At 48.9% G+C, this 25,094-nt stretch overlaps 2 protein-coding genes across 2 annotated transcripts; one reads left to right on the top strand and one right to left on the bottom strand.

The window, feature by feature from the left end:
- The first annotated feature begins 456 nt into the window (after positions 1-456).
- LOC119777820 (mitotic checkpoint serine/threonine-protein kinase BUB1-like) lies at positions 457-11,375 on the top strand. Its single transcript, XM_038276815.1, has 21 exons — positions 457-639; positions 713-909; positions 1,066-1,106; positions 1,191-1,267; positions 1,346-1,395; positions 5,194-5,715; positions 5,964-6,004; positions 6,085-6,204; positions 6,285-6,386; positions 6,461-6,536; positions 6,620-6,698; positions 6,774-6,948; positions 7,024-7,081; positions 7,224-7,644; positions 7,729-8,008; positions 8,665-8,765; positions 10,111-10,272; positions 10,352-10,509; positions 10,590-10,767; positions 10,859-10,965; positions 11,035-11,375. The coding sequence occupies exons 1-21, from the start codon at positions 472-474 to the stop codon at positions 11,222-11,224; spliced, it is 3,303 nt and encodes a 1,100-aa protein (XP_038132743.1). The 5' UTR covers positions 457-471; the 3' UTR covers positions 11,225-11,375.
- A 3,030-nt stretch (positions 11,376-14,405) lies between these two features.
- Positions 14,406-24,234, bottom strand: hey2 (hes-related family bHLH transcription factor with YRPW motif 2). The gene is made up of 5 exons (XM_038276817.1): positions 24,107-24,234; positions 18,167-18,233; positions 18,022-18,105; positions 14,972-15,053; positions 14,406-14,900 (listed from the first exon to the last, which is right to left on the bottom strand). The coding sequence occupies exons 1-5, from the start codon at positions 24,232-24,234 to the stop codon at positions 14,488-14,490; spliced, it is 774 nt and encodes a 257-aa protein (XP_038132745.1). The 3' UTR covers positions 14,406-14,487.
- Between the last annotated feature and the right edge of the window lie 860 nt (positions 24,235-25,094).

The raw sequence follows: 25,094 nt of genomic DNA, 5'->3' as shown, positions 1-25,094 counted from the left end.
AACCTGGGTTTAACCGGAGACTAAGCCATTCTCAAGCACATATCAAGGAGCTCATTTTGAGCCTGGATCCAGATTTATTGTTGATTCTGTTCATGGTGGAGAATCCTGCTTCACAGCAGCAGGTTGAGCCAAACATCCTCTAAATGTGCAGGGTCATCTTTGAGCACGCCATTTCACTTTTCTTTCACCAGTTCACCGCAGTTCTTCCAGCAGTCCACACTTTCTCTGCTCTCTTTTTCTCATCGTCTTCTCCTTCTTTCTTTTACCAGTTAATCTATAGAGATATAAGCAGTTGCACGTGCAACGTTTCAGTTGGATCAATCTACCTGAAGTGGGTCGGGGGCATCGCTTACTGAACGAACCTCCTCACTGTCAGTAGAACCGAATGTGTAGCTTAATAAAGTAATAAATGCAAACCTAACTTCAGGTAAGTTGTGCAGGTGTTCCTTGTCAGCTCACTCATTAGCGGCCATGTTTGAGCGCCATCCTTCTGCTCGTCTCTGCAGGTTTGTCGACTTCCTGGAGCAAATGGGCGCCGGCAGCGAGATGTTGCCGGTGTTTGACGCCATCGTCCAAAGGTTCCTGAACGCGGATCGATACGCAAACGACATCCGATACGTGAACTACTGCATCAGATGTGTAAGTCAGGCTCCCGCCCCCCCTGCCCCGCCCCCTGCTCCGCCCAGGTCCTCACCTAAACCGTTTCCTCCAGGCCAGCCATTACCCGGACCCCGCGGCGCTGTACGGCCACGTGTTCAGTAAAGGCGTGGGCAGCAGGACGGCGGCGCTGTACGTGGCCTGGGCTCAGCAGCTGGAGAAGAAGGGGATGAACCAGCAGGCTGATGGCGTCTACCAGAAGGCTGTGGAGAACCAGGCCCAGCCTGCAGACCTGCTTCTCCACGAATACAGGTGATCCCAGCAGAACCAGTCCCACCAGTTTAATCTGTCTGCAGTTTTAAAGGGTTTCAGGTTAAAAAGAAGATCCATGCAGATTAATGGAAGTTTAACTCCTTCTAAAGGATTAAGTTCATTTAAACGGTGATTAATATTAACTCTGACCTGCAGCCAGTTCCAGAGCAGAACCAGAACCCAGCCTCCGCCGCCCGGTAAGGCCCGACCCGCTGTGCTAGATGGACCAAGGTCGTGTCTGATCTGCTGCTGATGGGCTTTTGTTCTGTTTTCTGGGTCAGGCGCTCCGCTCCCTCTGCAGAACTCACAGCAGACCAACCAGATCCAGGCGTCCCACCAAAGACAGGGACAGAACAAGGTTCCTGTCAACGTCTTTCACTGTCCAGCACCATTAGCACCAGTATGAACCCACTAACCCTCCCCTGGTTCCCTGCAGGCGCCTGCTGTCTCTCCATCACAACCAGCTGCACGCAGAACCATCGTCACGTAAGTCTGCTGCAGTTAGCCCCGCCCACCTTCTTTATAACAAGTCGATTCATTCAGCGTGGTTTGGTTTGAAGGTGTGAGTCAAAGGTCAAAAGGTCAAATTTAGAAAAACTATAGGTCAACAGAGCGAAAAAAAAAGAAAATGAAACCCAGAACTAAACTTACACTTTTTTTTATTACCAGTTTTATTTTCAATATTTCTTTGAAGTTTTTTCATTTCCAGATCACTTTCTTCACTTCCTGTCCAATCCAAGCGCTCGCTCTGGACCAATAAAGATGTTGTTGCTAACGTCCTCAGTAGTAATCGAGTAAAAGTATTAATACTCATAGTCTAATCTTACTCAACTAAAAGTAAAAGTTACTCCATCAAAAATCTGCAGAATACTGAAAGTACTGATGTACTCGCTATATTCAAGTATTCAAAAGTACAAATTACATTTTGTAATATTAACATTTCTGTCTAATTTTCAGAGTAATTTTAACCTGTAACTTTCAGAAACCACCTGATGTATTACTGTATAGAACCGCATGCTATAGATTCTACACCACCTGGAAAGAACTTCAGCATAAAAGAACTAAGATTTAAAAACCAACCAACAGGAAAACAGGAGAGTCTTTATTCTCCTCGTTATTTAATGTGGAATATAATTCTAGATTAAATCTATAAGAAACTAGAACTCTGCTTCTAGACTCGTCCTACTGAACAACTTGGCCTCATGGCAACAAGTAACTTAATAAAATGATAAACTAGTAACATTACCAGAATAAAGTCGTAATATTAACAGAAAAAATTCATAATGTTACAAGAAAAAAGTCGCAACATTACCAGAATAAAGTCGTAATATTACGAGAATAAAGTTGCAACATTACCAGAATAAAGTCGCAACATTACCAGAATAAAGTCGTAAATTACGAGAAAAAAATAATAATATTACCAGAATAAAGTCGTAATATTACGAGAATAAAGTTGCAACATTACCAGAATAAAGTCGTAATGTTACGAGAATAAAGTCGCAACATTACCAGAATAAAGTCGTAATATTACGAGAATAAAGTCGCAACATTACCAGAATAAAGTCGCAACATTACCAGAATAAAGTTGCAACATTACCAGAATAAAGTTGCAACATTACCAGAATAAAGTCGTAATATTACGAGAATAAAGTTGCAACATTACCAGAATAAAGTCGTAATATTACGAGAATAAAGTCGCAACATTACCAGAATAAAGTCGCAACATTACCAGAATAAAGTCGTAATATTACGAGAATAAAGTTGCAACATTACCAGAATAAAGTCGTAATATTACGAGAATAAAGTTGCAACATTACCAGAATAAAGTCGTAATATTACGAGAATAAAGTTGCAACATTACCAGAATAAAGTCGCAACATTACCAGAATAAAGTCGTAAATTACGAGAAAAAAATAATAATATTACGAGAATAAAGTCGCAACATTACCAAAATAAAGTCGTAATGTTACGAGAATAAAGTCGCAACATTACCAGAATAAAGTCGTAATATTACGAGAATAAAGTCGCAACATTACCAGAATAAAGTCGCAACATTACCAGAATAAAGTTGCAACATTACCAGAATAAAGTTGCAACATTACCAGAATAAAGTCGTAATATTACGAGAATAAAGTTGCAACATTACCAGAATAAAGTCGTAATATTACGAGAATAAAGTCGCAACATTACCAGAATAAAGTCGCAACATTACCAGAATAAAGTTGCAACATTACCAGAATAAAGTCGTAATATTACGAGAATAAAGTTGCAACATTACCAGAATAAAGTCGTAATATTACGAGAATAAAGTTGCAACATTACCAGAATAAAGTCGTAATATTACGAGAATAAAGTCGCAACATTACCAGAATAAAGTCGCAACATTACCAGAATAAAGTCGCAACTTTACCAGAATAAAGTCGCAACATTACCAGAATAAAGTCGTAATATTACGAGAATAAAGTCGCAACATTACCAGAATAAAGTTGTAATATTACGAGAAAAAAGTCGCAACTTTATCAGAGTAAAGTCGTAATATTATGAGAATAAAGTCTCAGTGGTAGAGTGGTTAGGAATCCAGAGGTTGTGAGTCGGAGCTCCACTGCCACTCTGGTCCCTGAGCCAGACCCTTAACCCCACGCTGCTCCCTGGGCGCCGCACAGTGGCAGCCTTCTGCTCCCCAGGGGAAAGGCTAAATGCAGAGGGTTCATTGCATTGCTCTGTGCTGCTGACGGTGGAATGACAATAAATCGCTGAGAAGGGGAAATATTACAAGAACAAAGTCGCAACATTTATACTCGTATTATTCCAACTTTATTATGTAAAAACGATATTCTCAATGTTACAACTTTACACACATCATTTTATGACTTTATTCTCAATATATTACGACTTTATTCTGATAATGTTGCGACTTTATTCTCATACTTAAAAAAAAGGAGAACCTCTAGCCTGGCGCTTATAACCTGTCGTGATCTGTTAGACCATAAAATCTGTAACAAAAAATAAAATAAATTTGATCAAAGTAATTAATGAAAAATAACTTTTTAATATTACATTTTTTTGTTTTTGAAACTTAGCTGAGAAGCAAGCGGCAGTTACCCTCAAAACTTTTTCGTTTTTCAAAGTTTCATTTCTGGATTCATTTTCTTTTCTTTTATTTTCATATTTGACACAATTATTTATTATTGTTAATATTATGATGCTATTATTTCAAAAATACCGTAACTCCTCTAATATTGGCCTGTATTCCATTAGCGGCCGGGTCTCTAATAACGGCCGGACTCGTTTACAGGCCGGGGCTATAATTAGAACCAACGATGTTCCTGGACAGTCCTCAACAACCTGTGATAGTAACACACCAGTACCACAGGGGGGCAGTGTTTGCTAACGAATCCAAGCCGTTAGCATGGGAAGTCCCATCCTTACACAGAGATCGTAGTGACCTTACACAATCGTTCTGATCTGAAAGCCACATGTGATCACTGGTAGGTCTGGTAACCAGGCATCGTTAAAATGACAGAATTTAATTGGCCTTCATTGTTCTGAATTTCCCTTGAAATATACGATACTGCTAGCCTGCTTCCACTTAGCCTGCCTTAAATAACATTTCCCTGTGATGGCAGAACAGTTTCCATTCATTTTTAAAAAAAATTTATTTTGCAAGTCAGTTTGCCCAAGATTCAATTCTGTGTCTTTTTTTTTTTTTTCGTATTGCCGTGCAGAAAAATTGCAGCTGCTGGAAGATGTCTGAATAATGTTCTGTATATCGCTATGGTAACTGTACTTTTCCAGTAAATGAAGCTAGTCAAGCTTCAAAGAGACTTAAAATCTGTTTTTTATTAATTCCACTGGTCGTCTGTTGGATCAAATAGAATAGAGGCCTGCCTCTAATTTTGGCCTCCTTCCAATAATGGCCTGGACCAAGATGCACCTGAGTGAAATAAAGGCCCTTCCTATATTAGAGGATTTACGGTAGTAGAAGATTCAGCGCTTATGTTTTGTTAAACTGAAAACTTTCAATAAATTTCATCAATAAATTTGATTGAATTTTGAAAACAAAGTTTGTTAGATTTTGTAGGAGGAGGGTTGACCTTTGACCTCTGAAAGATTTCATTAATATCTTTAAAAATAAAGTCCTAACTTTCTGCACAATGGTTTGACAACAGTTTAGTTATTTCGGGGCGGGGCCGACCTCCCTGCTGACCCGGTCCAAGTCTGCTTTACCAATGAAGCTCCTACAGAACCAGATTGGACCGGTCTCGCTGTCCGTGTCCTCCACAGGGTGTCTCGCTCCGAGGTTCCCAGAACCCTCCCCTCCAGCGGCGCCGTCCCGACTTCATCTGCCTACGACAAGGACACGCTGGTCTGCGACGGGTCCGAGTTCTGCTTTGAAGAGGTCAGAGCGGCAAAATACTTCCTGAAGGTCCGGGAGCAGAGGGAGAAGGAGCAGAGGGAGAAGGAGCAGAGAGAAAGCAGTAAGCCAGCTCCCTCACGGCAGAGACCCGGCCCGGTCCGATGCGTTCAGCTCACCTTCTCTGCTCTCCTTTCAGTGGAGAGGAGGCTGCAGGGGGAGGAGGAGGAGGCGGCCCAGAGGCTGAATCCTGCGTTGGACCGAGTCAACCAGGACCTGGAGGCTCGATCAGGACTCCCCAGCTGGTTTGTGGCCCAGCAGTCCCAGTCCTCTGCTGCCGCTCGCCCCCCTCCTTCAGAACCGGGCGGCCGGCGGCCCCTGGTTCTGGGAGCGGACCCCGGGCCCTGCTCCGCCCAGCAGCTCCACAGCGGCGAGCCTGGCGCCTTGTGTCTGTGAGTATCAGCATTTAATCCTGATCCGTTCTCCAGACGCCCTGTTAGTCCACGTCTGGATCGCCTTCCAACCTTCAGAGGTCAGGATGTTGCTAGGAAACCAGAGGATAAACAGATGTTCTGGAGGCTCGGTTACCGTGGTAACGAGCCTCCAGAACCTAGCCAATGGTTACAGGAGCCCTGGTCAGGAACTCTCCTAGGTTAACCCCCCCCTGCCGCCATCTTACCTTCTCCCCTCCTCCCACCAGGAGCAGCAGTCTGGTTTCGGAGCCGGAAGACAAACTGGACGGTGAGTCCGGCTGTTGGTTTCAGGCCCGGTTCTCTGCACCGCCCTCCTGGACCTTCTCTAACCTCCTCTCCTCCTCCCAGGGTCCCGTGGAGGAGCCGCTAACCTCTCCCACATCACCCCTAACTCCTCCCTAGGCTATGTTCAGGCCACGCCCACCAGGGTTCTGCCGTCGCCCACCGTTAACACCCAGGAGGCCCTAGGTGAGTTCGGCCTGCTCCATGCGGGCGGTCCGGGTTCTGTCCGGGTTCTGATGGTGATGCTTCCTGGTTGTCTTCCTCAGACGCCATCATGGACATGTTCCAGGCTCCCACACTCCTGGACGGCCCGTTCCAGGAAGCCTCCATGCTCCACGGCGCCGCTGAGACCCACCTGGACCCGTGCGGTAAACACGCTGCAGACGGCGTTCCGCTCAGAACCGAGTCCGCCAGAGTTTCTGATCCGCTTTCTGTTTTACAGCCGTCTCCTCGGTACCGAACCCCCCCGCCCACGCCTCCACCCCGTTCACCATCTTCCAGGACGAGGAGGACGCCAGGTAAAGCGGGACGTTCCTTTCTGGGCCTAACTGAGGTCCTGGATCAGAACCTTCTGACCCAAACGGTTCTGTGTCTCCTTCAGCGCCGCAGCGCCGCCTGAGAAGTCCAAACCCGTCAACGTTTTGGCCGACCTCAGCGCCCCCAAAGCAGACCGACCCAATGTGAGTAGAAAGCCTCGGCGGTTCTGATGGTTCTGATGGTTGTGCTCTGTGGTCTGACCCGGTGCCGTCCCCCAGGAGACCCCGTCAGAACTGGTCCCGGATGAGAGTACCACCTGGGGGGCCCGCTACAACTCGCTGCGGCAGCTGGACGCCTGTCCCAACAGCACCAGCGACTTCGCCCTGCTGGCCCAGTGTGTCTCCACGCCCTTCACACACAAGAGTCTGTTCAGCAGCAGCTTCCAGACCCAAGGTACCGACCCACCGGTCCTCGGCAGCAGAACCGCCCACCCCGGTTCTGACGGCTGGTTCTGTTTGTTTCCTGCAGAGAACAGCGGCTCCGCTGAGGAGAACTTCTACCTCCGACGTCAGACCAAAAAGCTCAGGTGATTCTTGGTTCTGCTCCTCCAGCTTTCGGGTCTAAAGATGCGGTTCTGAGCACAGAACCCTGCGGACCCCCATGACTCACCGGGGAAACCGGTTCTGGTTCTGGGGGAGGAGCTAACGGCAGGTTCTGTTTTCTCTCAGCCCCATCATAGAGCAAAGTCCGAGTGCCGACCCGGCCGACGCCAAGCCGCTGCCCCCCTCCTCCTCCAGACAGGGAACCATCATGGCCGACGGCTCCGCCTCCTCGTCCCTCAGCATAATGCAGCCTCCTGCCGTGCTCTCCTTCAGGGACCAGACGTCCTGCCCAGCCCAGTCGGACGGTTCCGGATGGGAGGTGTACCCCAGCCCTGAGCGGCGCCCTGAACCTGCCTCTCAGAGCCGGTCCTTTAAGATCCTGGAAGACCCGGAGCCGGTCAGTCCAGAACCGGTCCGGAACCGACCCTTTGACGTCCCCATGAGCCCAGAGTCCGCTCCCAGTGCCGCCTGGCTGGACATCAGGAGTCCTGAACCAGCGGCCGAGCCGGACCTGGACGCCTTCCTGAGCCCCCGTCCTCCCGCCTCAGCCGAACCCAGAACCCGGGATGTTCCCATGAGTCCGAACAGCTGTGCCGACGCCCCCCTGAGCCCGCGGGGGCCTGGAGTCCAGGACGAACCCAGAACCCGGGATGTTCCCATGAGTCCGGAACCTCCGACCAGCTGTGCCGACGCCCCCCTGAGCCCGCGGGGGCCTGGAGTCCAGGACGAACCCATGCTGAGTCCCGACAGAGGGCGAGGCGCCCAGGTCCGGCCCGTGTCCGATCCCTGGGATTCAGAACTGATCTTGGACCTGCTGGGCGGGCTGAACCCGCCTCTGACCTCTCACCCCCGCTGCATCAGCTGGCCCTGCAGGGTCCCCGCCATCGGACCCAAGATGACCCTCAGCGTGGGTAAGAACCCTCGCAGCTTCCTGTTTTCAGCTAAAGTTCCGATTTCAGAACCAGGAAAACCCTCCAGCATCAGTCAGTCCGACTCCTGGTATAGAAAAGGTCCAAGCCGCCATCTTGGAGAGGTCGCCGCCTCCGCTCAGTGTGTCTCGTTAGCCAGACCATAATAACTCATGTTCTACTTCGAGCTTCTTCCTCCACTTAGTGATAGAAACGTTATCATTTATTAACAAACCAAATAAATTCTCAATGATGGCGGCAGCAGCAATTCCTCCCCCTGATAACGGGATCTCAGGGAATTGCTGCTGGAAGCACTGATGGATCAGAACGCAGGCGCTTCTCGTCTGAACACACCTCCTTCATTCAGGCACGGCGTTGGCAGCATGATGTGGAGAACCTCCCTGAACCTCCAGGTTCATAGGTTAGCCTGGCCAGAGGCGAGCTGAAGATGTTGATACCTGCACCCAGGTGAGGGAACGAAGCTAGAGGCTCTCCACACCTTTCAGTTCCTTCCGTCGACCCGATCAGAAGGTTCGGGGGAGGGAAGTGACGCCGGCGCTCCTTGGCGCGGCGGCTCGGTTGGAGCGGAGCGCTGAGGGAAGGAAGCCATCATGTTCTGGATCAGCTGGGTTCCTCACAGCGTTCTCCTCTTCCTGCAGGGAACTCCTCCCTCAGGGTGGACGGCGTCCTCGGGAAGGGAGCCTTCGCCACGGTCTACCAAGCCACGGACCCCCGGACCTCAGAGAAGGTGGTGTTAAAGGTGAGCTGGGAAACGGACCAGAACCGGCTGCTCCGGTTTCTTCTTTTCTATCATCGTCTGAAGCCCTGCTGCTTCGCCATCAGCGCCGTTAAACGTGGCGAATTAGAAATGGAGGATGCTGGTGGAGATTCTCAGTCATCCAGGTCAATCATTCCTAAAAAGTTAAATCAATCCTCTGGACTTTGTTTCCAAGTTTGAAGACGTTTCTCTTCCATCCAGGAAGATTTTTCAATCCAAAATGTCAGAAATAGCGTTTAGTTCCAGGTTTTATAGAACAGACCAACAAAGTATAAAATAACGTGCTGAGGATGTTTAAGTCAGAGCGGTTTCTATCCTTCTGAGGACCAGAAAGGCCTCAGTTTCCACATGAATAAAGCTTCTCTCCAGCTCAGCCAGGCCAACAATTCCCCTTAACGACTGCCTCTTCAGAGGCATAGACCAGTATCGGGTACTGGAGGCCAATAACGACCTTAATTACAGGCTGTGTTGGTCTATTCCAGGGGTCTGCAACCTTTCATATCCAAAGAGCCGTTTCGCCCCACAGGTCCGACCAAGTAAAAGTTTTTTTTTTTTTTTTTTTTTATTATCTCGTGTAGGAAATTAGTTGCCATCTTAAAGAAAACAGTTTATGTATTTCTAGCTTTTCAAATAGCATAAAACCACATAAATTTCAAGCTAATTAAAAGAAAAAGTGACTCTAAAAACATATTTCTGGTTCTTTTAAAATCCTTCTTATCCATCTTATAAAAACCACTTAAGCTTTTAAGACCGGTATTTAGCTCATAGTACATTATTTAGCTCTTTATATAGATTTTAGCCACTATTAAGAGCTGCTGTAGAGGCTCCAAAGAGCCGCAGGCTGCAGACCTCTGGTCTATTCTATAAAACCTGGAACTCGATGCTAATCCTGACGATTTGAATTGAAAAATCTTCCTGGATGGAAGAGAAACGTCTTCAACCTTGGAAACAAAGTCCAGAGGATTGATTTTGGACTTATTAGAGTATATATATTTCAGTGTTTTTATTGTCATTCCACTGTCACCAGTACAGAGGCTGTGGGATTGGGGCCCCTCCCTCACCCAGTAGATCTGGTGGCCAAATTTCACATATTTGAATCTAAAACCTTAAAGAACTTCCTGGTATTCCTTCATTTAAGGCAGGTAGAGTGAGTCTGATGGGATTTGAACGCGCAACCTTCTGATCTGGATTCAGACGCGCTGCCGTTACGCCGCTGATTCTTTCAGAACCTCAGAAAGTTGATCTTGATCCGTGAATCCAGACCGCGTTCCAGTTCCAGGAACCAGTAGAACCAGTGGGACCCGCTGACATGTGGTCCTGCCTGCAGGTCCAGAAACCGTCCAATCCCTGGGAGTTTTACATCAACAGCTGCCTGGACGCGCGGCTGCAGCCCGCCGTCCGCCACCTGTTCAGCAGGATCCACTCTGCTCACCTCTTCCAGGACGGCAGCATGATGCTGGGGGAGCTGCACCAGTACGGCACCCTGCTGGTCTGTCTGCCCAGTTCGCCCACCCGTTTCCACGGCGACGGCTGCCGCTGGTCTGACCGCCTCTGCTTGCTCCTTCCAGAACGCCGTGAACATCTACAGAACCATGAGTGAGAAGGTCATGCCTCAGCCCCTGGTGCTGTACTTCAGCGTCTGCATCCTGCACACGGTGGAGCAGCTGCACGCCGCGGGCATCATCCACGCCGACATCAAGCCCGACAACTTCATGCTGGGAAAGAGGTGAGGCGCCGCGGCGTCTACTGGGCCGCCCGGGAGTCGGTCTGTAACAGGATGAACGCCGTCTCTTTCTGTCCCTCCAGGTTCCTGGACAGCAGCTGCTTCGACGCGGACGGCGTGGACCACGGCCTCGTCCTCATCGACCTCGGCCAGAGCATCGACATGCAGCTGTTCCCAGAAGGCACGGCGTTCACCGCGCGGTGTCTGACATCAGGCTTCCAGTGCACCGAGATGCTCAGCGGGAAACCGTGGACCTACCAGGTAACCGGCGCCGCCTGCTCGTCGCCATGGCGATCAGAGGACCTGAAAGCTGCAGGTCTCAGCAGGCTCCTCTGTGCCTCCATGTTTCCAGACGGATTACTTCGGCGTGGCGGGGACGGTCTACTGCATGCTGTTCGGGAGCTACATGCAGGTCAGCCATGATGGCGGCGTGTGGAAGACCAACGCCGTCTTTAGAAGGTAGGTCGTTGAACCTGGGGGTCCGGCCTGGTTCCTCACCCGCAGCCCGCTGACGTCTCCTCTCTGCAGGAACCCGCACAGCGACCTGTGGCTGGACTTCTTCCACACGCTGCTGAACGTGGCGGACTGCGCCCCCCTGCCCAGCCTGCGGGCGCTGCGCTGCAGGATGGCGTCCGCGCTGCAGCAGAACTATGGCAGCAAGCTGCAGATGCTGAAGAACCGGCTGGTGGTGAAGCTGCTGGAGGAGGCGCGCAGATAACCGCTGCGGCGCTACTTCCTGTCTGGACCCATTGATCCTGAAACCATCACAGCTCCAACTGGGAGACTCTCCTGGTTTTTATTCTTCCATTTATTTTACACCTGTTACATTTTTCTCCTGTTCGTAATAAAGTCTGACGCTGTGGATCGAGCTCAACGTTTCTAATTAAACTCGTCTGACGGAACACGGCATCAATCAGGCCGCAGCAGGGATGGTTTCCTGTTGCCATGGCATCCGATGTTCAAGCTCTAAACTCTGCAGGAATCTAACGTCCAGATTCGCCATCCTCCCTCGCCGCCCCGCCCACCTACGTCATACGGAGGACTTGTGCATCAGGTTAATCAATGCGAGCTGTTCCTCATCCGCCGCTCCTCCTCCTCCTCCACGCCACCGTCTGCGGACGTCTCCTCCTTCCTTCATCCTCAGAATATGCTTCGTATTCACGGAGCTTTCAGGTTATTTCCATCCATAAAGTTCAGCAGTGATCAAATCTAAACGGCGGGAGAAAAAACATGGAGGATAAAACGCTTTGATCTGGAAGTTCAGAGCTTTGATATCTATGGAGAAAATCTGCAGTATTGGTTTTATCAGCGTGATGCAGAGTCTGGGTCAGGATTTAGGTCGAGTTTAACCAATTAAAAACCATCAACCAGTAAAGATCCAGTTTTAATAATTATCTGTTACTTTAAACAGAATTTAACTCTGAAATAAAATAATCCATGATATACATTGAATTTTTTAAAGAAAAAAAAATATAAAAAAAGAATAAAACATTTTTCCATTTTAAAATCTAAAGGTTTTTGAAGTAGAAAAACAATCGTTCAGTTTGGTTTATAGATAATTTCCTGATTCCCATATTTTCTCAAACCCCTGAACTGATGGTTTGTTATTTCCTTTCTTTTTCTGCCTCTGGAGGGTTAGAGCAGCGCTGGGATGAACCAGAACCTGAAACAGAGACCAGAACCAATCCCTGGTTCTGGTCTCTGTTTCAGGTTCTGGTTCTGGTTCTGGTTTTACTTATTTTCAGACCAGAACCTTCTGGGTCCTGTTGGACCAGAACCTGGTGGGTCCTATTGGACCAGAACCTTCTAGGTCCTGTTGGACCAGAACCTGGTGGGTCCTATTGGACCAGAACCTTCTGGGTCCTGTTGACCAGAACCTGCTGGGTCCTGTTGACCAGAACCTGGTAGTTCCTATTGGACCAGAACCTTCTGAGTTCTGGTCCAACAGAACCTTCTGGGTCCTGTTGGACCAGAACCTGGTAGGTCCTGTTGGACCAGAACCTTCTAGGTCCTGTTGGACCAGAACCTGGTGGGTCCTATTGGACCAGAACCTTCTGGGTCCTGTTGACCAGAACCTGCTGGGTCCTGTTGACCAGAACCTGGTAGTTCCTATTGGACCAGAACCTTCTGAGTTCTGGTCCAACAGAACCTTCTGGGTCCTGTTGGACCAGAACCTGCTGGGTCCTGTTGACCAGAACCTGCTGGGTCCTGTTGACCAGAACCTGGTAGTTCCTATTGGACCAGAACCTTCTGAGTTCTGGTCCAACAGAACCTTCTGGGTCCTGTTGGACCAGAACCTGGTAGGTCCTGTTGGACCAGAACCTTCTAGGTCCTGTTGGACCAGAACCTGGTGGGTCCTATTGGACCAGAACCTTCTGGGTCCTGTTGACCAGAACCTGCTGGGTCCTGTTGACCAGAACCTGGTAGTTCCTATTGGACCAGAACCTTCTGAGTTCTGGTCCAACAGAACCTTCTGGGTCCTGTTGGACCAGAACCTGCTGGGTCCTGTTGACCAGAACCTGGTAGGTCCTATTGGACCAGAACCTTCTGGGTCCTGTTGACCAGAACCTGCTGGGTCCTGTTGACCAGAACCTGGTAGGTCCTATTGGACCAGAACCTTCTGAGTTCTGGTCCAACAGAACCTTCTGGGTCCTGTTGGACCAGAACCTGGTGGGTCCTATTGGACCAGAACCTTCTGGGTCCTGTTGACCAGAACCTTCTGAGTTCTGGTCCAACAGAACCTTCTGGGTCCTGTTGGACCAGAACCTGCTGGGTCCTGTTGGACCAGAACCTGGTGGGTCCTATTGGACCAGAACCTTCTGGGTCCTGTTGACCAGAACCTGGTGGGTCCTATTGGACCAGAACCTGGTGGGTCCTATTGGACCAGAACCTGGTGGGTCCTATTGGACCAGAACCTTCTGAGTTCTGGTCCAACAGAACCTTCTGGGTCCTGTTGGACCAGAACCTGCTGGGTCCTGTTGGACCAGAACCTGGTGGGTCCTATTGGACCAGAACCTTCTGGGTCCTGTTGACCAGAACCTGCTGGGTCCTGTTGACCAGAACCTTCTGGGTCCTGTTGACCAGAACCTGCTGGGTCCTGTTGACCAGAACCTTCTGAGTTGTGGTCCAACAGAACCTTCTGGGTCCTGTTGGACCAGAACCTGTCGGGTCCTGTTGGACCAGAACCTGCTGGGTCCTGTTGGACCAGAACCTGGTAGGTCCTTTTGGACCAGAACCTTCTGAGTTCTGGTCCAACAGAACCTTCTGGGTCCTGTTGGACCAGAACCTTCTGGGTCCTGTTGGACCAGAACCTGCTGGGTCCTGTTGGACCAGAACCTGTCGGCTCCTGTTGGACCAGAACCTGGTGGGTCCTGTTGGACCAGAACCTGGTAGGTCCTTTTGGACCAGAACCTTCTGAGTTCTGGTCCAACAGAACCTTCTGGGTCCTGTTGGACCAGAACCTGTCGGGTCCTGTTGGACCAGAACCTGCTGGGTCCTGTTGGACCAGAACCTGGTAGGTCCTTTTGGACCAGAACCTTCTGAGTTCTGGTCCAACAGAACCTTCTGGGTCCTGTTGGACCAGAACCAGAGCATAAGTACTCACACCCTTAACTGCTGCAATGTTTGCTGAACTCTTTCTGCTTCTGTTCTGGGTCCACCAGAACCAACCGGTCTCTGCACATTTGGTTCTGGTCCAAGGAGAGGATTCTATATGCTGAGGATCTGCAGACCGGACCTGGACCCTTCAGGAGGTCTGAGAGCAGAACTCAGAGGTTCTGGGAGCACAGCAGCTAGAACCGCTAAGAACCAGAACCTCCTGCCTTCATGATGACTTCAGGTCTCATTTCCACAGAAATGAAACTGTTTTAAATCAAACAATGAAAGAAACGACGGATCCGTTCCAGGTTCCGGTTGATCCACAGACTTTATTATTAAAGGCAGCAGCTGGACCGGTTCTGAAGGATCTGGGTTCGGATCCGTCTACAGGGAGAAGCTGTTAGAACCTGGTCCGGTTCTGGATGAACTGAAAGTTCCAGAAGCAGGAGGGAGGAAGGGGAAGGAGAAGATGGAGGCAGAGAGCGGGGTGGAGGTGCAGGGGAGCAGCAGGGAGGAGGTCAGGAGGTGCTGCTCCACCAGCCTCTGGGGGGCGCCACCATCTGGCAGCGCGCTCAGTCTGTACGGCGGCGCCGCCACCGCCCAGTGTGGGGGGAGGAGCCTCTGAGGCTGCAGGCGGTGGGAGGCGCAGGAGCTGAGGTGGGAGAGGAGGCGGCAGCGCAGCGGGTCAGAGGAGTCCAGGGCCTCCACGGTGCTCAGGTAGCAGGAAACCTCCGCCACGCACTCCCTGAAACCCACAGACAGGAAGTCCATGGCCAGAGCGCGGGCGTCCAGGGGACCTGAGGAGCAGAAGCAGCTGATGTCACTTCCTGCCTCATAGGGAGGCGGCTCCCAGTGACCAGGTGGTTACCTTTCCCTCCCGCCGCCTGCAGCATCTTCAGATGGTCCACGGTCATCTGGAGGAGCTCCGCCTTCTCCAGTTTAGCAGAACCCTGCAGGAAGCAGCCGAGAACGCCGTTAATCACCTGCTGTCCGCCATCTTTAGTCGCCTCTCAGGAATGAATGCTAAACTCATCCTTCATCTCCTGCATTGGTCCTGGTTCTGATCCAACCTGAGGACCTTCAGCAGCTCTCTGCTGTCCACCCCCCCCTCAGGTCAAAGCTTCCCCTGTTTTTATGGGGTCAGCATTGGTTCTGGTTTGGTCAGGAGTCTGTACCGGTTCTGGGTCGGTATTGGTCCCGGGTCGGTATTGGTCCGGGGTCGGTATTGGTCCCGGGTCGGTATCGGTTCTGGTTCGGTCCCGGGTCGGTATTGGTCCCGGGTCGGTATTGGTCCGGGGTCGGTATTGGTCCGGGGTCGGTATTGGTCCCGGGTCGGTATTGGTCCGGGGTCGGTATTGGTCCCGGGTCGGTATTGGTCCCGGGTCGGTATTGGTCCGGGGTCGGTATTGGTCCCGGGTCGGTATTGGTCCGGGGTCGGTATTGGTCCCGGGTCGGTATTGGTCCGGGGTCGGTATTGGTCCCGGGTCGGTATTGGTCCCGGGTCGGTATCGGTTCTGGTTCGGTCCCGGGTCGGTATTGGTCCGGGGTCGGTATTGGTCCGGGGTCGGTATTGGTCCCGGGTCGTTATCGGTTCTGGTTCGGTCCCGGGTCGGTATTGGTCCCGGGTCGGTATTGGTCCGGGGTCGGTATTGGTCCGGGGTCGGTATTGGTCCGGGGTCGGTATTGGTCCCGGGTCGGTATTGGTCCGGGGTCGGTATTGGTCCCGGGTCGGTATTGGTCCCGGGTCGGTATTGGTCCGGGGTCGGTATTGGTCCCGGGTCGGTATTGGTCCGGGGTCGGTATTGGTCCCGGGTCGGTATTGGTCCGGGGTCGGTATTGGTCCCGGGTCGGTATTGGTCCCGGGTCGGTAACGGTTCTGGTTCGGTCCCGGGTCGGTATTGGTCCGGGGTCGGTATTGGTCCGGGGTCGGTATTGGTCCCGGGTCGGTATTGGTCCCGGGTCGGTATTGGTCCGGGGTCGGTATTGGTCCCGGGTCGGTATTGGTCCGGGGTCGGTATTGGTCCCGGGTCGGTATTGGTCCGGGGTCGGTATTGGTCCCGGGTCGGTATTGGTCCGGGGTCGGTATTGGTCCCGGGTCGGTATTGGTCCCGGGTCGGTAACGGTTCTGGTTCGGTCCCGGGTCGGTATTGGTCCGGGGTCGGTATTGGTCCGGGGTCGGTATTGGTCCCGGGTCGTTATCGGTTCTGGTTCGGTCCCGGGTCGGTATTGGTCCCGGGTCGGTATTGGTCCGGGGTCGGTATTGGTCCGGGGTCTGTATTGGTCCCGGGTCGGTATTGGTCCGGGGTCGGTATTGGTCCCGGGTCGGTATTGGTCCGGGGTCGGTATTGGTCCCGGGTCGGTATTGGTCCGGGGTCGGTATTGGTCCCGGGTCGGTATTGGTCCCGGGTCGGTATTGGTCCGGGGTCGGTATTGGTCCCGGGTCGGTATTGGTCCCGGGTCGGTATCGGTTCTGGTTCGGTCCCGGGTCGGTATTGGTCCGGGGTCGGTATTGGTCCGGGGTCGGTATTGGTCCGGGGTCGGTATTGGTCCCGGGTCGGTATCGGTTCTGGTTCGGTCCCGGGTCGGTATTGGTCCCGGGTCGGTATTGGTCCCGGGTCGGTATTGGTCCGGGGTCGGTATTGGTCCCGGGTCGGTATTGGTCCCGGGTCGGTATTGGTCCCGGGTCGGTATTGGTCCCGGGTCGGTATTGGTCCCGGGTCGGTATTGGTCCCGGGTCGGTATTGGTCCGGGGTCGGTATACCAGTCCTGGGTCGGTCCCGGGTCGGTATCGGTTCTCGGTCGGTATCGGTTCTGGTTCGGTCCTGGTCTTGGTTCGGTCCTGGGTCGGTATCGGTTCTGGTTCGGTCCCGGGTCGGTATCGGTCCTGGGTCGGTATCGGTTCTGGTTCTGTCCCGGGTCGGTATCGGTTCTGGGTCGGTCCTGGTCTTGGTTCGGTCCCGGGTCGGTATCGGTCCTGGGTCGGTATCGGTTCTGGTTCTGTCCCGGGTCGGTATCGGTTCTGGGTCGGTCCTGGTCTTGGTTCGGTCCCGGGTCGGTATCGGTCCTGGGTCGGTATCGGTTCTGGTTCTGTCCCGGGTCGGTATCGGTTCTGGGTCGGTCCTGGTCTTGGTTCGGTCCCGGGTCGGTATTGGTCCTGGGTCGGTATTGGTCCGGGGTCGGTATTGGTCCCGGGTCGGTATTGGTCCGGGGTCGGTATTGGTCCCGGGTCGGTATTGGTCCTGGGTCGGTGTACCGGTCCTGGGTCGGTCCCGGTTTTAGTTTGGTCCCGGGTCGGTATCGGTTCTGGGTCGGTATCGGTTCTGGTTCGGTCCTGGTCTTGGTTCGGTCCCGGGTCGGTATCGGTTCTGGGTCGGTCCTGGTCTTGGTTCGGTCCCAGATCGGTATTGGTCCTGGGTCGGTGTACCGGTCCTGGGTCGGTCCCGGTTTTAGTTTGGTCCCGGGTCGGTATCGGTTCTGGGTCGGTATCGGTTCTGGTTCGGTCCTGGTCTTGGTTCGGTCCCGGGTCGGTATTGGTCCTGGGTCGGTATCGGTTCTGGTTCGGTCCCGGGTTGGTATCGGTTCTGGGTCGGTCCTGGTCTTGGTTCGGTCCCAGGTCGGTATTGGTCCTGGGTCGGTGTACCGGTCCTGGGTCGGTCCCGGTTTTAGTTTGGTCCCGGGTCGGTATCGGTTCTGGGTCGGTCCCGGTTCTGGGTCGGTCCTGGTCTTGATCCGGTCCAGAGTTGATGGGTTCTGATGATGCTGTTGATAATCCTTTGTTCTTTCTGGGATTCCTGAGATAATCTGAGATCAATAATCTGGAACCTTTTAGTCTGAGCCTTAAATTAAGCCCAGTCTTTATTCTCCATGAGGAGGAATAAATCCAGCAGGAAGGAGCAGGAGGTGCTGGGAGGAGCTCACCTGCTTCTCCCAGGCTGTAGGGAGGAGGAGGCGGAGCTCCATCCGGCTGCTGTTGATCCGATCTCGCCGCCTCTTCTCGATAATCTGGAACCGACAGGAAGAAGCTTCAGACCCCCCCTGCTCTGAGCTCATAGGCTCCACCTACCCCTCTGCGTCTCCTCCTCGCCGTCGCCTGAGGGCGCGTCGTTGGAGATCCACATCTGCTGGAGTGTCTGAGGAGACGGGGAGGGAGAAAACATCAGGTGGTCCATCTGTACGGTGGCCATTTTAGGACATATTCAGATCCCAGCCTGTGGTTCTGCTTCAGGCCTCAGAAATATCAACAATATTAGTTCCACTGTCAGCAGCACAGAGCAACCAAATGAACCCTCTGCATCTAACTCCTCCCCCTGGGGAGCAGTGGGCGGCCATTGTGCGGCGCCCGGGGAGCAGGGTGGGGTTAAAGGTCTTGCTCAGGGACCCAGAGTGGCAGGCTGTGGGAGCGGGACTCGAACTCACCAAGGCTCTCCAACGTTTTCTTTCAGTTTCCCTTTGATCCAAGTTTTTCTAGTTTTATTGGTTTATTTCCTATTTTCTGCGCTGGTTCCTCGTCTTTTTCTGGTTCCAACGTGAATTTTCCCATAAAGTTTTCTCTTTTTTTGGTTCCATTTATTTATGGATTTTTTGCCTCAGTTATTCAATCATATCTTCATCTCTCCTCTGACCTCCTGACCTCTCAACCAAACCCTGACACCCGTATGGAGAGAATTCTGCTCCACTATTGTTGCAGGAAAGTAAAAACATTTTATAAATGGAAATTTGAAAAAAATTCAACTCAGAAATGAAACTTTAAACAACAAGAGAAAAAATTCTAAAGGTAACTGAACTTTTTTTAAATTCACATTTATTTTAATGTATTTTTCAGATTTTATTTTTTAAACTTTGTTTTCCAGATTTTATATTTTCATTTTTACCTATTTCTGTTTAAATAGCTTTTATCAAATCAATTATTTATACGAATGTGGGCGGGGCTTATGGCAGCAATGATGGGCGGGGCTAAAAGTCTTCTGGACATCCTGTCAGGAACTGAACCAATGCGTTATGTTTGTGTCCGGCAACTTTTTGATGGAAAATACAGAATAAAAGAGAAATAAACTTTCAGAGTTCTGTTATATCTATTAACGATAAACTCTGATATCAAAGTTATTTTTTATTTTAGTCTTATTTCTATAACATCCATAAATTTTGCATTTATCAAACAAACAGCCTCCATCTGTTCAACTTGTTCAGCCGACGATGAAGAAATATTCTGAATAAATTTACCACAGATTCATTGATTGAGTTTATTAAAAAAATATATTTTTTAAATACAAAAATGTGAAAACTTCTTTTGAAAAAAAGACTAAAGAAAATATTGAAAATATAAAATCTGTAAATATGAAAAATAAAAATGATTTGAAAAAAAACAAAATCTGAAAAAAAAATACTAAAAGTTAGTCTAAAAATTTGTTTTTATTAATAAGTTTTTTAAAATTTGCAGATTTCCTTTTTTGAATATCTGTTTATAAAACCAAGAATGGAACAAAATTCTCTCCATAACAAAATCAAGCAGATATTTGAGTTCATCAAAGCTTTTTTTCTCTATAAAATCCTCTTCAAAGTTTATTGTGGGTCTCAGAGGAAGGAATGAATCCTCTTCCTCCAGCTGTTTCCAGCATGGCCGACCTTCCTGCTTTCACCTCAAAGAGAAAAATGTTTCTGTTTCTCTGCTAAAACCTAAAATCTGCTCTGCTGCTGATTTCACTGAAAAAAAAACCCACTGAGCTTTTTCCCTCCAGCCTGATGAGCTGAGAGCTGAGAATGTCCCTCAATGCTTTCCGTCCTCCAGCAGAATCAACCTCGTCTGCAATTTGAAGCGTTCCTATGGAGTCAGAAAGGGTCAAAATGTTTGTAAACTTATATCTTAGTTGAAACTGAAAGAATAAAAGTTGAAACAGAAAAATATAAGTTGACATTTAATGCCCAATTTTTACCTTATAATCTGAGAAACAAAAAAGCAAAAAAATAAATAAAATATTTTAATCTAAATTCTTCCCCTCAGCTTGAAAAAAATCCTAAACTGAATCTAGATTCAATTCTTATTTTTTTAAGTTTCCTTCTTTATAAGGTAAAAACATAAGGTAAAAATTTGACATTAAATATCCACTTCTATTTTTTCTGTTTCAACTTTTATTTTTTCAGTCTCAAAAAAGATTTAGAAATTTACAAACATTTTGAGCGCTTTCTGACTCCATACGTTTTACGCTCAACATGATCAGAGACACGAAAACCTTCAAAACTAGGAAACTTATTTATTTCGGTTCTAAATCCCTAAAATGCCCAAACTCTGAAGTTTAACTTGAGCAAACATCTAAAACTCTGAATAATTTACACATAAATTAATTAAAAAGAATAATTTGATCTGAATTTACAGGATTGGTTTCATAATAGTTTCTCTGACTAATAAACAGATTTCAGTCAAAGGGTCACTTTCTATGCTGGAGAATTATTTTTAATAATAAAATCCTAAAATTATGAGAATAAATTTATATTTTATAACAACTCTTCCCAGAATATGAGGAATGTGGAGCATCATGTGAAGTTATAGCATCAGTTTGACAAATCAGGAAATCTTTTAGCAGCATCAAACTGGTTGCTGATTGGTGGAGCTGCTCTGACGTCATCTGCTGGGCGGAGCTCCAAGCTTTCTATCTGAAACAGGCTGATGTTTGATGACTAAAAAATATCTCTAACTTGGCCCTGGTAATCCGTCATTTAATCTCTAATCCACAGAGAAAAAAGAAAATAAAAGTAGAGGAAGGATCAAAGCTGCTTTTTACAGTCGATCTGTTTACATTTTAAACTAATTTTACTGATTAATTTCTAAATATTCCTGATAAAAACATTTTGAACCTTGATTTAGATGAAACCTTTAATGCATCAGTAAATTAATGAACCTGCAGCGGAAATCTTTTTCATTTTAATAAATAATTAAATGCTTTTTTTGTTTGGTTAAATTAAAATCTATTTATATATATATTTGTTTTGTTTTGAAAGTTTTAGATAAACTGATCTGAGCTCCTGGTTCTTCTCACCCCGGATGAAACCTTTCCAAACCCAAACTCCCCGCAGAGCTGCTGTCCTCACAGGGCCGCTTCATGGGGAGGCTGCTGGGGGGGGGAGCCCCTCAGCAGCAGGAGGAGGAGGAGGAGGTTCCACTTGCTGCTCCTTCAGCTGATCCAAGGTCTGCAGGAAGAAGGTTCTCCAGAAGCAGGAAATGATGGAAATTCAGGAATCTTCTCTCTGGGATCCGTGGAGCCGCAGCAGGTGGCTGCATGTTCGGCTGCAGGCTGGATGATGGCCGCCCTGCCTCCTCCTCTTCCTCCTCCTCTTCCTCCTCATTCCCTGCTTTCCCACGGAGCCACGTGCACGCGCTGACTGTCAGCGGTCGCGGTTCTGGGTGGCCGCGCGCGCGTGCTAGAAGCGCGCGCTGGAATGAGGGTTGAAGGTGTGACCAGCAGGTTCTGCTCTGTCACTGCATCAGATGGAGGTTCAGGTTCTGCCTGCAGCTGATGCTCTGCTACTAGATGGGGGGAGGTTAGGACCCCTCCTAGTGAAGAATCGCTCCTCTTCCTCCTCTTCCTCTCTGCTTTTTAACTAACCAGAAAAGTTATGAACAGATTACATTTTTTTTTTCTAAAGAACAATCCATTAAATTTTGGTGAATCAGAAACGGATCCAGGAATTATTTAAAGTTGCAGAAAAATCAGATTTAAATGTCAAATCATTCTGGCTTCAATATAAAGGTTCTCTTTATCAAACCATAACGTCTCAGGCTGTCCTAATCTCAGGCTGTCCTAATCTCAGGCTGTCCTAATCTCAGACTGTCCTCGTCTCAGGCTGTCCTAATCTCAGACTATCCTAATCTCAGGCTGTCCTAATCTCAGGCTGTCCTAATCTCAGACTGTCCTCGTCTCAGGCTGTCCTAATCTCAGACTATCCTAATCTCAGGCTGTCCTAATCTCAGACTGTCCTCGTCTCAGGCTGTCCTAATCTCAGGCTGTCCTAATCTCAGGCTGTCCTAATCTCAGACTGTCCTCGTCTCAGGCTGTCCTAATCTCAGGCTGTCCTAATCTCAGGCTGTCCTAATCTCAGACTGTCCTCGTCTCAGGCTGTCCTAATCTCAGACTATCCTAATCTCAGGCTGTCCTAATCTCAGGCTGTCCTAATCTCAGACTGTCCTCGTCTCAGGCTGTCCTAATCTCAGACTGTCCTAATCTGAGGCTGTCCTAATCTCAGGCTGTCCTAATCTCAGACTCTCCTCGTCTCAGGCTGTCCTAATCTCAGACTATCCTAATCTCAGGCTGTCCTAATCTCAGACTATCCTAATCTCAGGCTGTCCTAATCTCAGACTGTCCTAATTTTAGGCTGTCCTAATCTCAGGCTGTCCTAATCTCAGACTGTCCTCGTCTCAGACTGTCCTAATCTCAGACTGTCCTAATCTCAGGCTGTCCTAATCTCAGACTGTCCTAATCTCAGGCTGTCCTCGTCTCAGATTGTCCTAATCTCAGACTATCCTAATCTCAGGCTGTCCTAATCTCAGACTGTCCTCGTCTCAGATTGTCCTAATCTCAGACTGTCCTAATCTCAGGCTGTCCTCGTCTCAGATTGTCCTAATCTCAGACTATCCTAATCTCAGGCTGTCCTAATCTCAGACTGTCCTCATCTCAGGCTGTCCTCATCTCAGACTGTCCTAATCTCAGACTGTCCTCGTCTCAGATTGTCCTAATCTCAGACTTTCCTAATCTCAGGCTGTCCTAATCTCAGACTGTCCTAATCTCAGACTGTCCTAATCTCAGTCTGTCCTCGTCTCAGATTATCCTAATCTCAGACTATCCTAATCTCAGGCTGTCCTAATCTCAGACTTTCCTAATCTCAGGCTGTCCTCATCTCAGACTGTCCTAATCTCAGACTGTCCTAATCTCAGTCTGTCCTCGTCTCAGATTATCCTAATCTCAGACTATCCTAATCTCAGGCTGTCCTAATCTCAGACTGTCCTCATCTCAGGCTGTCCTCATCTCAGACTGTCCTAATCTCAGACTGTCCTCGTCTCAGATTGTCCTAATCTCAGTCTGTCCTCGTCTCAGATTATCCTAATCTCAGACTATCCTAATCTCAGGCTGTCCTAATCTCAGACTGTCCTCATCTCAGGCTGTCCTCATCTCAGACTGTCCTAATCTCAGGCTGTCCTAATCTCAGGCTGTCCTAATCTCAGGCTGTCCTAATCTCAGACTGTCCTCATCTCAGGCTGTCCTCATCTCAGACTGTCCTAATCTCAGACTGTCCTAATCTCAGGCTGTCCTAATCTCAGACTGTCCTCATCTCAGGCTGTCCTCATCTCAGGCTGTCCTCATCTCAGACTGTCCTAGTCTCAGGCTGTCCTCGTCTCAGACTATCCTAATCTCAGGCTGTCCTAATCTCAGACTGTCCTCGTCTCAGATTGTCCTAATCTCAGACTGTCCTAATCTCAGGCTGTCCTCATCTCAGACTGTCCTAATCTCAGACTGTCCTCGTCTCAGGCTGTCCTCGTCTCAGATTCAGATTTTTTCTGATGTTCTGTCCTCGTGACTCCACTGGTTCGGTGAAGTGAACCAGTCCCTCCTGCATCAGAACCTCTGCACCGCTGCTGAGGACGGAGATGGCTTCTTCCTCTCTGAGTGGCCTTTCAGGAGATCTTTGAAGTAATCTGGCTTTGCTTATACCTCCAGCTGGTTCTGGATCTTCACAGCAGTTCGGTTTCTCTGGGTCTGGTTAACTAGAAGCTTCCTGATGTTTGTTGTGTTTGTGGACGCAGTGGAGACGTTTCTGACTGAAGTTCTGATCAGACTCATCCTTCAGGTTCTGAGGTCTGCAGAAGGTTTCATGTATGGAGGGGTGTGGGTGTGGGTGGGTGGGGAGGGGTTGAGACAGAGAGACTTTCCCACAGCCGCCGGCTCTGATCACTGAAACCCAATCGCCGTGTGAGACGGAGCAGCAGCGTCTGTCTTTTCACGCCTGCTGATCTCACGCTGGAGTAACCAGGATGTAATGAAGCAGCAACACAAACATGTCTGCAGACGCTGCGTTCCCAGGCTGCTGGGCCGAGAGGCTCCGCCCCCCCGTCCAGCTCTCTGACAGCGAGCTGAGGATCTGCATCCTGACTGAGGAGATGGGAGAAAGAAAACCGGCTCGGCCTTTACGGTCCTGACAGGAAATCAACCAAAAGTTTTACATCTTCACATTTCTCTCTTTTAGACACTTTATCACTTTTAGTGAATTTTACCATATATAAATACATACATACATATGTTAAAGGGGTGTGGTTAGTTAGCTTATCTTCAAAAGATTTCAGTTTTATGATTCAGATCTAAGATATAGAATTGAAATTGATATATATAATTATATGTTTCGTATATAGATATTTGAGGTACCCTATAAATAGATTTTCTATATGAATTTAGATAACATTTCAATATAAATTTAACCTTTTTATTCAGTTGCCCCTAAATGTTAGAAAAAAGAGCTGAATGTTAATAAATTGAATAATGTTAATAAATAAATTGAGCTAAATTACTGAATTTTAAAGCTCAGCCTGGTAATTAATCCCTTTTCTAATTAGCTAACTGGAAATTAGCTTCAATTAGCTAGCTGGAAATTAGCTTCAATTAGCTAGCTGGAAATTAGCTTCAATTAGCTAGCTGGAAATTAGCTTTAATTAGATAGCTGGAAATTAGCTTCAATTAGCTAGCTGGAAATTAGCTTCAATTAGCTAGCTGGAAATTAGCTTCAATTAGCTAGCTGGAAATTAGCTTTAATTAGCTAGCTGGAAATTAGCTTCAATTAGCTAGCTGGAAATTAGCTTCAATTAGCTAGCTGGAAATTAGCTTCAATTAGCTAGCTGGAAATTAGCTTCAATTTGCTAGCTGGAAATTAGCTTCAATTTGCTAGCTGGAAATCAGCTTCAATTAGCAAGCTGGAAATTAGCTTAAATTAGCTAGCTTCCCCCTCCTGGTCCG

The sequence above is a fragment of the Cyprinodon tularosa genome, unplaced genomic scaffold (genome assembly GCF_016077235.1).
Source record: "Cyprinodon tularosa strain WSP-4 unplaced genomic scaffold, ASM1607723v1 ctg1276, whole genome shotgun sequence".
NCBI classification, from domain to species: Eukaryota; Metazoa; Chordata; class Actinopteri; order Cyprinodontiformes; family Cyprinodontidae; genus Cyprinodon; species Cyprinodon tularosa.
Note: the sequence above shows the minus strand (reverse complement) of the source record. Positions and strands in the feature narration are given on the sequence as shown.